Genomic DNA, 13,477 nt, shown 5'->3' with positions numbered 1-13,477 from the left:
TGATCTCCAAGTCTGTAAATTGAATTTCTGTACATTGGGTTTCTATTAGGAGGCATACCGTGTGGACTCTGATGCAAATTGCCAGGGTTCCAATCCCAGCTCTGCCATTTACTAGCCTTGTGTTTTCAGGCCATTCTTAACCATCCTGTGCCTCAAATTTCCCTATCTATAAAATGGGGACAGGAACAGTATCCAACTTATAGCTTTGTTGGAAAGATTAAGTGAATTAATATACACAAATCCTTAAAATAGTACCTGGCACATAATAAGCACTCTGTGAGTGTAGGTTACTGTTTTTAAATAATAAACCAAGTAAGCCTTGGTTCTACCTTTATTTTTTTTTCAAAAGAAATTTTTTTTAACGTTTATTCATTTTTGAGAGACAGAAAGAGCATGAGCAGGGAAGGGGCAGGGAGAGGGAGTGAGACACAGAATCCGAAGCAGGCTCCAGGTTCCCAGCTGTCAGCACAGAGCTTGATGCGGGGCTGGAACTCATGAACTGCGATATGACCTGAGCTGAAGTCAGAGGCTTAACTGACTGAGCCACCCTCAGTGGTACATTTTTTTAAATGTTTATTCTTTTTTTGAGAGAAAGAGAGAGACAGAGTGTGAGTGGAGGAGGGGCAGAGAGAGAGGGAAACAGAATCTGAAACAGGCTCTAGGCTCTGAGCTGTCAGCATAGAGTCTGACACGGGGCTCAAATTCACAAACTGTGAGATCATGACCCGAGCCAAAGTCGGACGCTCAATCAGCTGAGCCACTCAGGCACCCTTAACTTTATTTTTTTTTAATGTTTATTTATTTATTTTTGAGAGAGAAAGAGAGAGGGAGAGAGAATCCCAAGCAGCCTCCACGCTATCATCACGGAGCCTGACACGGGGCTCCATCCCACAAACTGTGAGACCTGAACCGAAATCAAGAGTCAGACACTCATTAGACTGAGCTACCCAGGTGCTCCTGTATGTGACTATCATTAATATCATGATTATTAACTTTTATTACTACTTCTACCTGAATTTAAAGAAAAATTTTATGTCTTTATTAAAGAATCAGAAGGATAGGGATGACTGGGTGGCTCAGTTGGTTGAGCGACCGACTCTTGGTTTTAGCTCAGGTCATGATCTCACGGTTCGGTCTGCAGGTTTGAGCCCCGCATTGGGCTCGGTGCTAACAGTACGGAGCCTGCTCAGGATTCTCTCTCCCTCTCTGCCCCTCCCCAACTGGAGCATGTGCTTGCTGTCTCTCTCTCAAAATAAATAAATAAACTTAAAAAAAATCAAAAGGATAGTGCATGCTTCTACAAATAGCATCTGTATTTCCCAGGGGACAGTAATTTGGGCCCCAAAATATAGTCCTGCAGTATCAGTTACATAGTGGACATGCATAGAAGGGGACAAATTTTAGAGTCAGGTTTTCCTGGTTTGAATTCTACCTCCACCACTAACTTCTTGTGTGACCCTGGGCACTTTACCCACTCAACCTCTCTAAGCCTTTAGAAGGAGAATAACATCTTGCCTGATATGACAACCCAGAATTAGATAACCTAACGAATGTGAGGTACCTGACAGATGGCCTGATGCATAAGGACCTTAGTTCTGGCACTTCCCATGTGGGGCCCTCCTTTTCCCTCTCTGGCTCCCTGCCACCTTCAGCAGGGTTTTACTTTTCTGCCTGGTGAAATCAAACCACCACAAAGCAGGCCCAGGACAATCACCAACTGAAAACTTCGTGTGTAAGGATATCATTGGTAATATAGTAAGTATTATAGTGCTATTTTTAAGACACGTACGCTAAAATATGTGTGAGTCAAGGTGATATGTGGGATTTGTTCCTAAAATGCTTTAGCAAAAGGGGAGACAGAAAGGAAGAAACAGATACATGAAACAAATGCAGCAAAATCTTGATACTCGTTTAATCAAGAAGAGAGACACCTGAGCATTCATTATATTATGCTCTAATTTTTAGTGTGTTTGAATGTCTTCATACATGATAAAAATTTTGAACAATTAAAAAAACCCCGCACATTTCTGGAAGTAATAATATTACATTAGTTATCAGGCGCATGAGGCTTCATCCCATTTCTAAGAGTCCAAGTCAGGTCTGGTCATATATTTCACTGAATCCTCTGTTCTTCCTAGTCCAGCAGAATATGTCATTTAATTTCCAAGTGAATATTTTTCAAGCCTTGCTTACATTAGGAAAATGTTATTTTCTCTAATGTCACCATAACAGACACTTAAATATCAATGTTTCCAAAAGTGAGGTCACAAGATAAATTCAATGAACCTCTACAACATTATGCCAAGTAAAAGAAGCCAGACAACATATTATATGATTCCATTGACATGAAAAGTCCAGAAAAGGCAAATCTATATGACAGGGAGTAGATTAGTGATTCCTGGGGCTGGAAGTGGAATTTGCGTTGACTGTACATGGTCATGAGTGCTTTTATTTGGATGATGGGAATGTGCTAAAACCGGATTGTAGGGATGTATGCACAACTTGGTAAAGTTACTAAAGGGGTGCTTAGCTGGCTCAGTCAGTACAGCATGTGACTCTTGATCTCAGGGCTGTGGGTTTGAGCCCCACATTGGGTGTAAAGATTACTTAGAAATAAAATCTTAAAATAAAAATTTTAAATTACTAAAAATCACTAATTTCTAAAGAGGTGAATTCTGTAGTATGTGATTATACATCAAAAAAGTTTTTAAAAATGTTTCTAGGTGGGTCACGCACTTTTAAAAAATGATTTATTAGGCATGTAAAAGCATTTTACATTTTAGAAGAACCATAGCACACCAAGTGATGTGAATGTTTAAAATAAATGCTTAAGTTAAAAAAGATGAGTTTGGGGTGTCTGGATGGCTCAGTCAGTTAAGTGTCTAACTTCAGCTCAGGTCATGATCTCACGGTCTATGGATTTGAGCCCCATGTCAGGCTCTATGCTGACAGCTCGGAGCCTGGGGCCTGCTTCGGATTCTGTGTCTCCCTCTTTCTCTGCCTCTTCCCGGCTTGTGCTCTCTCTCTCTCTCTCAATAATAAATAAATAAAGTTAAAAAAAAGTTTAAATAAAAAAAAAGATGAGTTGATTTAAATAATTGATTTGAGTGAATTATCTTACTTAATTCATTCACATGTTTAAGTTAAATAAAAATGATGATATTAACAAACCAGAAGTTTTGTTAAATTCTAGTCTGGGTCGTTAATTCCTATGTGATGAAACCCTAACTGTGTGTGAGAGAGAGAGAGAGAGAGAGAGAGAGAGAGAGAGTGTGTGTGTGTGTGTTTTGTTTTTTAATCTCACGATCAGATGCAAAGATGAAATGGGATAACTGTTGATGCAAATGCTGTATAAATTGCCAATGCTGTACTAACAACAAAAAGGAATGGCTCACCTAAATGGTTTCTATTTTAATATAAAAGAAATCCTAACTAGGTTATGACAGATAAGAGACTCTCCAGGTGAGGTAGGAGTAATTTAACAGGTTGCCCAGCTTTCTTGCTCCAGGGTTTCAACTTCTCTGATTCTTCCTTTTGGAAACATTACTGAATTCCTACCATAAACCATTAGGTGGTAGGTCCTTCTTCCTTTTTTTTCTAAATTTTTTAATTAATATTTATTTATTTTTGAGAGACACAGAGAGACAGAGGGAGACACAGAATCCGAAGCAGGCTCTGGGCTCTGATCGTCAGCACAGAGTCCGATGCAGGGTTCAAACTCACGAACGGTGAGATCATCACCTGAGCCGAAGTCGGACGCTCAACCACTGAGCCACCCAGGTGCCTGCGTAGGTCCTTATTCTTGATCTTCCAGAGGTGCCTAGTTGTCCTCTTCTTCCTCCTCTCCGTCTTCCTCTCCCAAGTCAAGGTTCTCTACCTATGAAAACTTCCTGCCCCTTTGGGGTGGAGCACCCCCAAGCCCTTTTCTGGTTGCACTTGGCACAGCTGAAATGAAAGGACATTTTTGAAACTTTTCCAGATATTAAGGGGGAACCCCCACCTCCACCCCACCCCCCCGCCCCGCCACCAGCCAAAGTACAGTCATGTTTTTAAAAACAGAATTACACATAGCAAGACTGAAGGAAATGAGACAAAACAAAACCATCCTGTCTCCAGCCAGATTTCATTTCCTAAACTTCTGCTTCTTACACCCCTTGTTCTTTCTAAGAAAGCGAGTCTTGCCCATCTTTCAAGAAACAACGAGGGCTCAGTGGCATTTAAGTCCCATGTCCAAATGAACAAAGTAGCCACTATATTCCAAGTCCTCATCCCCATAGAAACCTGGAGCACCCTTTTCTTCTGATTCCCACAGGGACAAGGGTGGTTTATTTTCAGCAGATTGGTGGTAGTGTTGTTATTATTATTACTATTCTGAGGTTAGTTTGGCTAATTAATAAATCTAAGGAACTTTTGAGGTATCAAACGTTCTACTAAGTTCTCTGTACTTCAGCTAACAGCCAAATTTGCAAAGGCCGTGAAAATAAATTAGGATAGGGCTCACATCTCCCTGTCTCAGGGGTGCGGAGTGTTCTTACAAGGTTTTGTTTCATCTCCTGCCAATTCTAAAGGGGTATGTAAAGCAGATACTATTACCCCTTGTACCGAGAGGAGAAGGAACGTGCCTAAGAAGTCACAGCTTGCCTGAATTGACACCTGTTCTGGCTGACCTAAGTGAATTTCTCTCTTTGTTTCAAATTCCTTAGTGGAATCACCCGTCTGGGCCAGTAAGAAATGCGCTCAAACTGGAGTAACTGATTCCCCACTGGGAGGGGGATGGTTAGCCCTCGGGAATGTGGGCTTTGCCCCCACCACGCAGGCCGGGTTGTCTTTGTGTTTTACATCAGCAGGCTGAGGGTACCTCCGGTGTACCCCGTTTGCTGAGTTCCCTTGAGAATTTTCCTGGGTAGTTTCGTCGATTGGCTCAGCACCATAGCATATCACAGAAACAGAATACGAAACGAAAAAAAAAACGCAAAGCACGTGGCGTACAGGATCTCACTTTTCTTGGCCTTTCTCCCGACCCGTAGCCGCGCCCTGTTACGACTGCGTGGGTGACTCGCCTATAAAAGGCCGTCTCCGAGCGTCTTGTCGCCACAATCTCTTCCTGTTCTTGGTGCGTTTGTTGTGGCTTCTAGCTGGGACCGCAGTGGCCGTGAAGATGGCGTCTACCAGCCGGTTAGTATGTCCGGCCGAGCCGGGCGAGGTGAGGGGCGGGCGGGGAGTGCCAGGGTTGCTAGGCTGCTGCCGGGGCTGCCGCGTCGGGCAGAGCGCCCCGGAGGTGCGGGGAGAGGCGGCGGACTGGCTGGCCGACCCGGACAAAGGCACTTCCAGACGGCAGTGCTGTCAGGGGTGTCGCAGGGGGTACCGAGCCGTCTGCGTTACCACTCCACAGTCCTGATTTGTTTTCTCACCCAGACACCAACCCTGTGGGGGCCCCTGTGTTCCCAGCCCTGGCTTCGCATCTTTTGGGGGGGTATTTTAACCCGTCTTTTTTCTTGTTAATTTTTCCTACGCTTGCTTTTCCAGCTGTGGCTCAACCAGCCCGCGATCCTTTCCAAAGGGCGAGAAGGGGTTAGTCCCAGGCCCCTATCGATCTGACAGCTAGAAAGTTAGGGACGTCAGCATTGGTAAGCCTGGTGGAAACTGGTTACCATCCCAGAGGCCTTCTGAAATGGAAGCTAGGGCATTTATCAAGAGTTGATAAGTTTCCTTCTAAGAGGTTTATTTTTCTACAAATGTCTTCTGCTTACTCCTGAAGAAAATCTTGCTTGCAGAAAATTACTTGCATATGTTGGGAAGTCACTGTCTAATATATTTTTAAAATGTGATGTATTCCTGTCTACAGGAAATGCTTGCACTGCTCTTAGAGACAGCCTTTAATCCTGTGATCAGAAAAATGCTTGTAGACCCTAATTATATCTCTCATGATCACTATGAGGTAGATATTAGTATTTTTGCATAAATGTAAACTGAGTCATGCCAAGGTTGACTTTTCCAAGGTTAGTGTTCAAAGTGTAGAATCTCTTATCTGTTTTCTGTTATCACACAGTTGGTCCCTAGTTAACTCATAATGTATTAAAAGTATCAAATTAAGTACAAATTCTAATTAAGTACAGTATCAAATTCTGTAGCTTCTGAGAGGCAACTGTGGCATAATTTTCTGAACTTGTTATCTTCTGTGGAATTGAGTTCCTGATGAAAGCCATTATCACAAAATAGTAAGCTGAAGTCCAGGCCGTTTTGTGTAACTGCTAAGACTTACTACTTTATGTTACTGTAGTTTTAGAAAAGGTGTTGGGGAGCCAGTGTTAGCTAAAACAACCTGGAAACAACTCTTAAAGCCACTGACACTCTTGTTTACTGATTGTAATTTTATGATTGAATGCTCAATCATTCTGTCTGGGTGTGGCTCTGTTGGGAAACGCTTCCTTGTAGGTAAGTGGAAAACTTCAGTTTCCCAAAGACATCTAAATATGACTTATATTCTCTCGTGGCGATAGATCTGAAAGGTAAATGTGATATTTGGGCACAGCTTTTCCATACGATAGGACAGGGAATTGTAAGAAATGTTGCAACATTAAATATAGTAAATTCACGTGATAGATTCTTTACCAAAAGAATTTTGCTTTGTGTGAGTTTTTTCTTCTTCCTTTGTTAAAAAATAATCTTTGAAATGAATTTTTTTCTGGAGATGTCTAGGTTTTAAATATGTGTGTCATTGCAGTTGTCTGTCTCTGAAGTTTTTCTACCAGTGAGAACAAAGGTTAAGTGTTAGTATTTCTGCCTTTAGCTTTGTTCCCCACCCCCCCCCCGCCCGAGGAAGATGTACAGTTACTAGGTTATGAAACCGCCTGATGTTTTCACAGAGAAGAGCACGAATGTGAGTTCAGGTCTAAACTGCACTACTTAGTCTGTGATTTCAGGCTAATTGTTCTCTGATCGTAATCTTTGGAAGGGAAATATGCTTATTTTGCAGGGTTGCTGTGAAGAGTGCTGATATATTTATGGCATTAGACACACAGTGGACTCCCAATAAGTGATAGCTATAAAGTGAGATTGGATTTATGTGGTTTCTTAGGTCCTTTAAATGATTTTAATGTCGTTGTTTGGTTGTTTACACCATTCCTTTCCTTTCGTTTCTCTCTCTTACTTCCCCCACCACCCCACTCTTGTGGTTCCTCTTTTACATCACTCTTGTGGGTATTCTGATCGAAAGTTGACTAGTTTGTCATGATTCATTTTATTTTGGATCGGTAACACAAATAGTACAAAAACAAGACGAAAAGTGAAAAGCAGTTTCTTTTCTTCCCTTTCAGCCATCTCATTCTCCCTCAGAGCAGCCACTGTGACCAGTTTCTTGGTGTTTTCCTAATGATTCTGAGGTTTAACAAACATACGCATGTAGTGCTAACCTCTCTTCTTCCCCCAAAGGATGTTGTAAATACTGTTCACTACCTTGCTTTTTACCTTTTTTCATGAAGTTAGTACACACATTTTAAGTGCACAGTTTAGTTGGAAAATGAGCACACACACATAGCTACCACCCAGGTCAAGAAATTAAATACGACTCGCACCCTGGAAGCCTCCTTGTGCCCTCAGTCATTACCCTTTCCCAAAGATAACCACATCCCAACTTCTAACTCCATAGATTTGTTTTGCCCACTTTAAGGTTTATATAAATGGCTTATATTTTCTTCTCTGTCTAGTTTCTTTTGAACAACATTTTGAGAGTCATCTTTGTGATTGCAAAAACTGTAATTCATACTTTGTCCAGTTTTGTATAAAATCCCTACCTTACTCTTTTCACTTAGCATATCTGGTTTTTTTTTTTCTTGACATATTTTTGAGGTGTTTACATATCATTTATATACTTACAGACAAGAAGATAATTCTACTTTTTAATAGCAAAAACTATATTAGTCCTTATAGTTGTATGACATGTGCCATGTGGCTGCCCATTTGTAATTACTGTTATTTTAACATTTTCCTTTATTTCAACATAGTTTTTCATAATTTATACTAAGTTCTTAATTTATTTGTTATAATGTATTAGAATATTTTCCTAATAGGAATTTATGGAATGAGTGTGACTATAAAGCAAATCTCCAGTTCTCTATTTCCCCATTTTCCCACTGAAAAGATCCAGGACATGTTCTGGTTAACTTAAATATATACATTTTGGGAACGTGGATTATTTTATCACTTTTTCAGTGGGAATCACCTGTGTTGAGAGTTAACTTTCCGATTTGTGTTTGCTGACATTAGAAATTTATCCAAAACCACAAATACCTACTTACTACTGTAAGAATGGTTGATGATGTCTTCTGAATGTATATTTGTGATGGCTATAACATAACCTTGTATTGTAGTATTTCAAGTGAACGTTTAAAGAGGGCTTATTTTGCATAATACCAAATATTTATTTATTTAAGTAATCTCTATACCCAACATGGGGCTTGAATTCACAAACCTGATATCAAGAGTTGCACATTCTTCCAACTGAGCCAAACAGGTGCCCCTACAGAGTTCATGTTCTTTTGTTTTTTTTTTTTCTTTTTGAGAGAGAGTGCGCGAGCGTGCACACACGAGCCGGATAGAGGAGCTGAGGGGGGGAGAGGGAGAATCTTAAGCAGGCTCCAAACTCAGCACAGAGCTCGACCCGGGGTTTGATCCCATGACTCTGAGATCATGACCTGAGCCGACATCAAGACAGTCATTCAACCAACGGAGCCACCCAGGTGCCCCGATACCAAACATTTATAATTGTGTATAATTAATAAATCCATGTTAAATATTTTTGTTGCTTTTTATATTATTTTATATCTTGTTAAAAAATGTTTATTGATTTTTTCTGAGAGAAAGCACCCTCTACCTGGGGAGGGGCAGAGGGAGAGAGAGACTCCTAAGTAGGCTCCATGCTGTCAGCACAGAGCCCTACACTGGGCTGTATCCCATGAACCTGAGCCAAATCAAGAATCGGATGCCTCACGGTGCCTGGGTGGCTCAGTCAGTTACTCGTCTGACTTCAAGTCAGGTCATGATTTTGCAGTTCATGGGTTCAAGCCCTGCATTGGGCTCTGTGCTGACAGCTCGGAGCCTGGAGCCTGTTTCGGATTCTGTGTCTCCCTCTCTCTGCGTCTCCCCAACTTGTGCTCTGTCTCTCTCTCTCTCAAAAATAAAATAAAACATTAAAAAAAAAAAAGAGTCAGATGCCTAACCAGCTGAACCAGCAAGGTGCCCCATTTTATTACTACTTTTTTAAGTGAGCTCTACACCCAACGTGGAGCTTGAACTCACAACCCTGAGATCCAGAAATACGTGCTCTACTGACTGAGCCAGCCTGGTGCCCCCTTTGTTGCTTTCTAAAACTGATTTTATTTTGTCTTTTAAGATTAGTGTGTCTTCTGCAAACTGCTTTATTTTCAAAATAAAATGATCAAGCACATTAGTACTATGACAAATAGAATAAAAAGTAGTTTTTGAAACCATTTCTTGAGTGATATAGCAAACTCAGTTTCTGGACTAAATGAAATCATTGATCTTAAGTTCAGCAGAGGTATATCTACCACCCTCCTTTATCATACCCATTAGGTTCAGTGTGTACTATTCTAAATCTATTACTAAAATATCCAGCAAGTAGGAAAAAACAAGACTTGAAATGTATTCTCTGACCAGAGAAGTAAGTGATAAGTCACACAATCCAGATGATTATATGTAAATGTCACAGGTTATAAATGGTAGCTAGTCATTTCTATGCTAATCAGGATTTTTAAAAATCTCAGTAGCCTGTACGAAGAGAAAAAAACACTTGCTTTCCATTTAGGTTTTTAAAGCCTTCCCTGTCTGCAAATAAGTTACTGTTCTTAGAAAAAACAATTCCAATGGAATCTATCTGTTAATGACTAGCTGGAATTAAAAATTACCTAACTGGGATATTTATTTTGAAGATTTCGCTTGAGTGTATTATACATGGATAGTATTGGAAAAGTATTCAGAACCCTCATTTTTTTCCCCTAGAACACTACTATGTTGGTTGGGAGGATATAAAAACAATTTTTTTTTTTTTTATTTAGTTTGGATGCTCTTCCAAGAGTCACATGTCCAAACCATCCAGATGCGATTTTAGTGGAGGACTACAGAGCTGGTGATATGATCTGTCCAGAATGCGGCCTGGTTGTAGGTGAGCAATTATTATGGTTTTAACTGAAATCACTATTTTAGGTACTTTGCTTTTGTATATTTCCCAAAGTGTCTTTTAATGAATACATTTTGATTTTTTTCCCTATAGGTAATTCATATTTATTATAAAACAAAAAGAATTAGAAAAGAGTAAAATCAGAGACACCATATTTTATTGTTTATACAAATGCATATATTTCATAATGTGGGGTATGAAGGAACATTTAAAATTGAGACAGCCCGTCCAGAAGAAAAAGCCCTCAGTCCATAGTCTCCTGAGTCCTTAGTCTTAACTATTTGATGGGGTTTGGGGATGGTAGTGGTGACGCTTGTGTGTATGAAATAATGAATAAATTTAATCCAACTTTTGTGGCTTTTAGATATTTAAACATGATTTGTTTCAGGGTAGTAAAGGTATAGCTGTACTGAGTCTCATTCAAGGCCTTTTAGTTAATAGATCCCATTAAATAGAATGACTTAAGAATTTCTAGTATAAAATTGTTATTGTCAAAAATACTGCTTATAGGAGATTCTTAAAAAATGAGAACAAACTGAGGGCTGATGGGGGGTGGGAGGGAGGGGAGGGTGGGTGATGGGTATTGAAGAGGGCATCTTTTGGGATGAGCACTGGGTGTTGTATGGAAACCAATTTGACAATAAATTTTATATATTTAAAAAAAAATACTGCTTACAATTTTTCATTTTGTTCCTGCTTTCTTACTTACCCAGATATGTAGCAGAACTTTAGAATATTCTTATGGTGGAGTTGTATTTAGCAATTGAAACAAAGGAGTAATACTTAGCAGTTCGAAATGCTTAAAAATGAAAGTGCTAGCAGGATTATGGGATGTATAACAGAAACATTGGTGGTGATATACTGTGGAATAGTGTTGGAGGATATCGGTAACATTCATCCACGTAGGCTGCTTGCCTCAGACCTCCAGTGGGAGGCTTAAATCATACAGAGTTGCTAACAGGAACTGAAATGAAATCCACTTATAGTTGAATTCTTCTCAATAAGCAATATTAACAACTTATATATGCTGGGCACTTTTTTAAAATGATTTCTATATTCACTAAGTTTATCCTCAGAGAAACCTTTGAGGTGAGCGCCAATATTACCTTCATTGTAGAGATGAGAAACTCAAGTTCAGTGTGGCAGTGTAGCTCTACTGTCCGCACGTAGCCAAATTTCTATCCTGTATTGGCTTTTGTAATAAAATGAGTTCAGTCTGATTGGCAAACTGTGACCCACTGCCTGTTTTATATATGACCTGCCTGGTAAGAATGGCTTTTACATTTTTAAGTGGTTGAAAACAGTCAAAAGAATACTAACATTTGGAGGCATACGAAAATAGTATCAAATTCAAATTTCAGTATCCATACATAAAGTTTTATTGGAACACAGCCACACTTGCTTGTTACATATTATCTATGACTGCTTTCACATGATGACAGTAGGACTCTGTAGTTAGCAAAAGAAACCATATGTGGTGCTCTCATCACTTCATACTGCCGCCCAGTGCACTATAAATCCCAGGAATGCACTTAAAACTCCTCAGCATCTTGAGTACAAAGTTTATCTCCATGCTGCAGCATTTTATTTTGTTACCATTGCATACCCATCGTGTCAAAACAGAAAGAAAAAAAGTGAACTTTGAAAGCCATGCCCTTAAGGTACAGTGGAGTGTAGGTTATTTTGTTATTGATCAAGATGGCAAAGCTCTGTGTTTATTATTCAGTTGTACGATAGCTCTGCTAATAGATACAAGAAACTTAGGCATAAGCACTCATCCTGCCAATTCAGTAAAACAGTGATCAGAAAACTTAGAAAATGTAATGTCGATTATCTCATCACAGCAGAATTTCTTCACAAAAATAAAAGAATAAAAATAAGGCTGCATCTAAAATAAGTTTCTGAGTGGCTTATTTGTAGCTTATGCAGGGAAAGTCAACGATTAGTTAATGATGAGTTAATTAGTTCATGTTTGTTTGATTGTGATAGTTGAAGAAATGTGTCCAGAGAAAACTTATTTAAGATGAACAGCTTCTCTTGCTTGAAGAGTTGAGGATGTTGGGAACAACATCGATAGTCAATCAATTAAAGTCCAGGCAAATATCAAGTGTTTCTCCTAGACTCCTGATGACTAGGTAGATGTTACTGATACTGCTGAGTTGTTTATTCAAGGAGTCAATGCAGAGTTTCTAGAGTATGAATTATCTGCATGGAAAAACTGCAGGAGAAACTAGTTTTAAAGAAATTACAAGAGTGCTAATTCAGTACAACCTGAAGTGGAAACTGCTAAGATATATTATAACTGATAGATGGTAAAAATACGTGTGGAAGAAGTCTTAGGTGGACAGATTTACAAAGATTGTGAAAATGTAAGGTTTTTAAAGCTCCTAGTTATTCATTGTATTCATCAACAGGTACTTGGTAGAAAAGGTTTGAATCTATCATGTTACTGATCAGTAGGGTCAGTAGTGAACTTCATTCACTCTCGTGGACTTAACTGTCATCACTTCATTGAATCTTTGTCAGAAATAGAAGCTGACTATCTTGACTTGCCCACCACACAATAATTTGGTAGCTTAGCTGCAGCACAGTTTTCTTGTAATTGTTTTTGAGCTCAGGGCCAAGGCTGAAATCTTTCTGAACCAGTACTGCCTTCAGCCACTGCTGTTTAACACTGAATGGCTTTAGAAATTAGCTTTTGCTGCAGACTTACTAATATTTCATAATGAATTCAACCTAGAATTGGAAGGCAGAACAGTGCGGATACGTTAAAATCACACTGAGGTAAGGTCAGTTTGACAACAGCTAACATTATTTGAATCCCAAATGGCGTCAAATTGCTTTAATGTATTTTATATACTTTCATTGATGTCCAAAGTTAAAACAGGAAGTAGGGTCTTCATTCCCACACAAATCTGCAGCAGGTATATATTCAAAACTCAGACTGTATTTTAATCAGTATTTTCCAGACCTGAATGTAAGTGCAGAGGAAATTTTCATATTTCCAAATCCATTTAACTCTGCAATTAAGGAGCTTCCACCTAACTTTCAATTGGGAGTGATTAATCTACAATGTAATGACATGTTAAAAGGCAAAATATCAGAAGAATGTAATAAAATTCTATAAATGCCTTTCAGGCAGTGAATATGCTCAATTAAAATCATATGCTTGCAGATTAATACCAGTATTTGGCAGTACTTATCTGTGTGTGAAAAAGACTTAAAAAAATGAAATACATAAAATCCTATTAACAGCATTGACAGATAACATTTGTAATTGAT

The 13,477-nt window shown here is 39.3% G+C and overlaps 1 protein-coding gene across 1 annotated transcript in view; it reads left to right on the top strand.

The window, feature by feature from the left end:
* GTF2B (general transcription factor IIB) overlaps window positions 1-13,477 on the top strand; it is a 50,176-nt gene that overhangs the window by 12,593 nt on the left and 24,106 nt on the right. The window contains exons 3-4 of the mRNA XM_015064396.3: window positions 5,028-5,175; window positions 10,074-10,180. Coding sequence (XP_014919882.1) covers window positions 5,159-5,175; window positions 10,074-10,180 — 124 coding nt within the window. The 5' untranslated portion in view covers window positions 5,028-5,158. The remainder of the gene's footprint in view (window positions 1-5,027; window positions 5,176-10,073; window positions 10,181-13,477) is intronic.

The sequence above is a fragment of the Acinonyx jubatus genome, chromosome C1, assembly GCF_027475565.1.
Source record: "Acinonyx jubatus isolate Ajub_Pintada_27869175 chromosome C1, VMU_Ajub_asm_v1.0, whole genome shotgun sequence".
Classification (NCBI taxonomy): domain Eukaryota; kingdom Metazoa; phylum Chordata; class Mammalia; order Carnivora; family Felidae; genus Acinonyx; species Acinonyx jubatus.
This window is presented reverse-complemented; position numbering and strand designations above follow the sequence as displayed.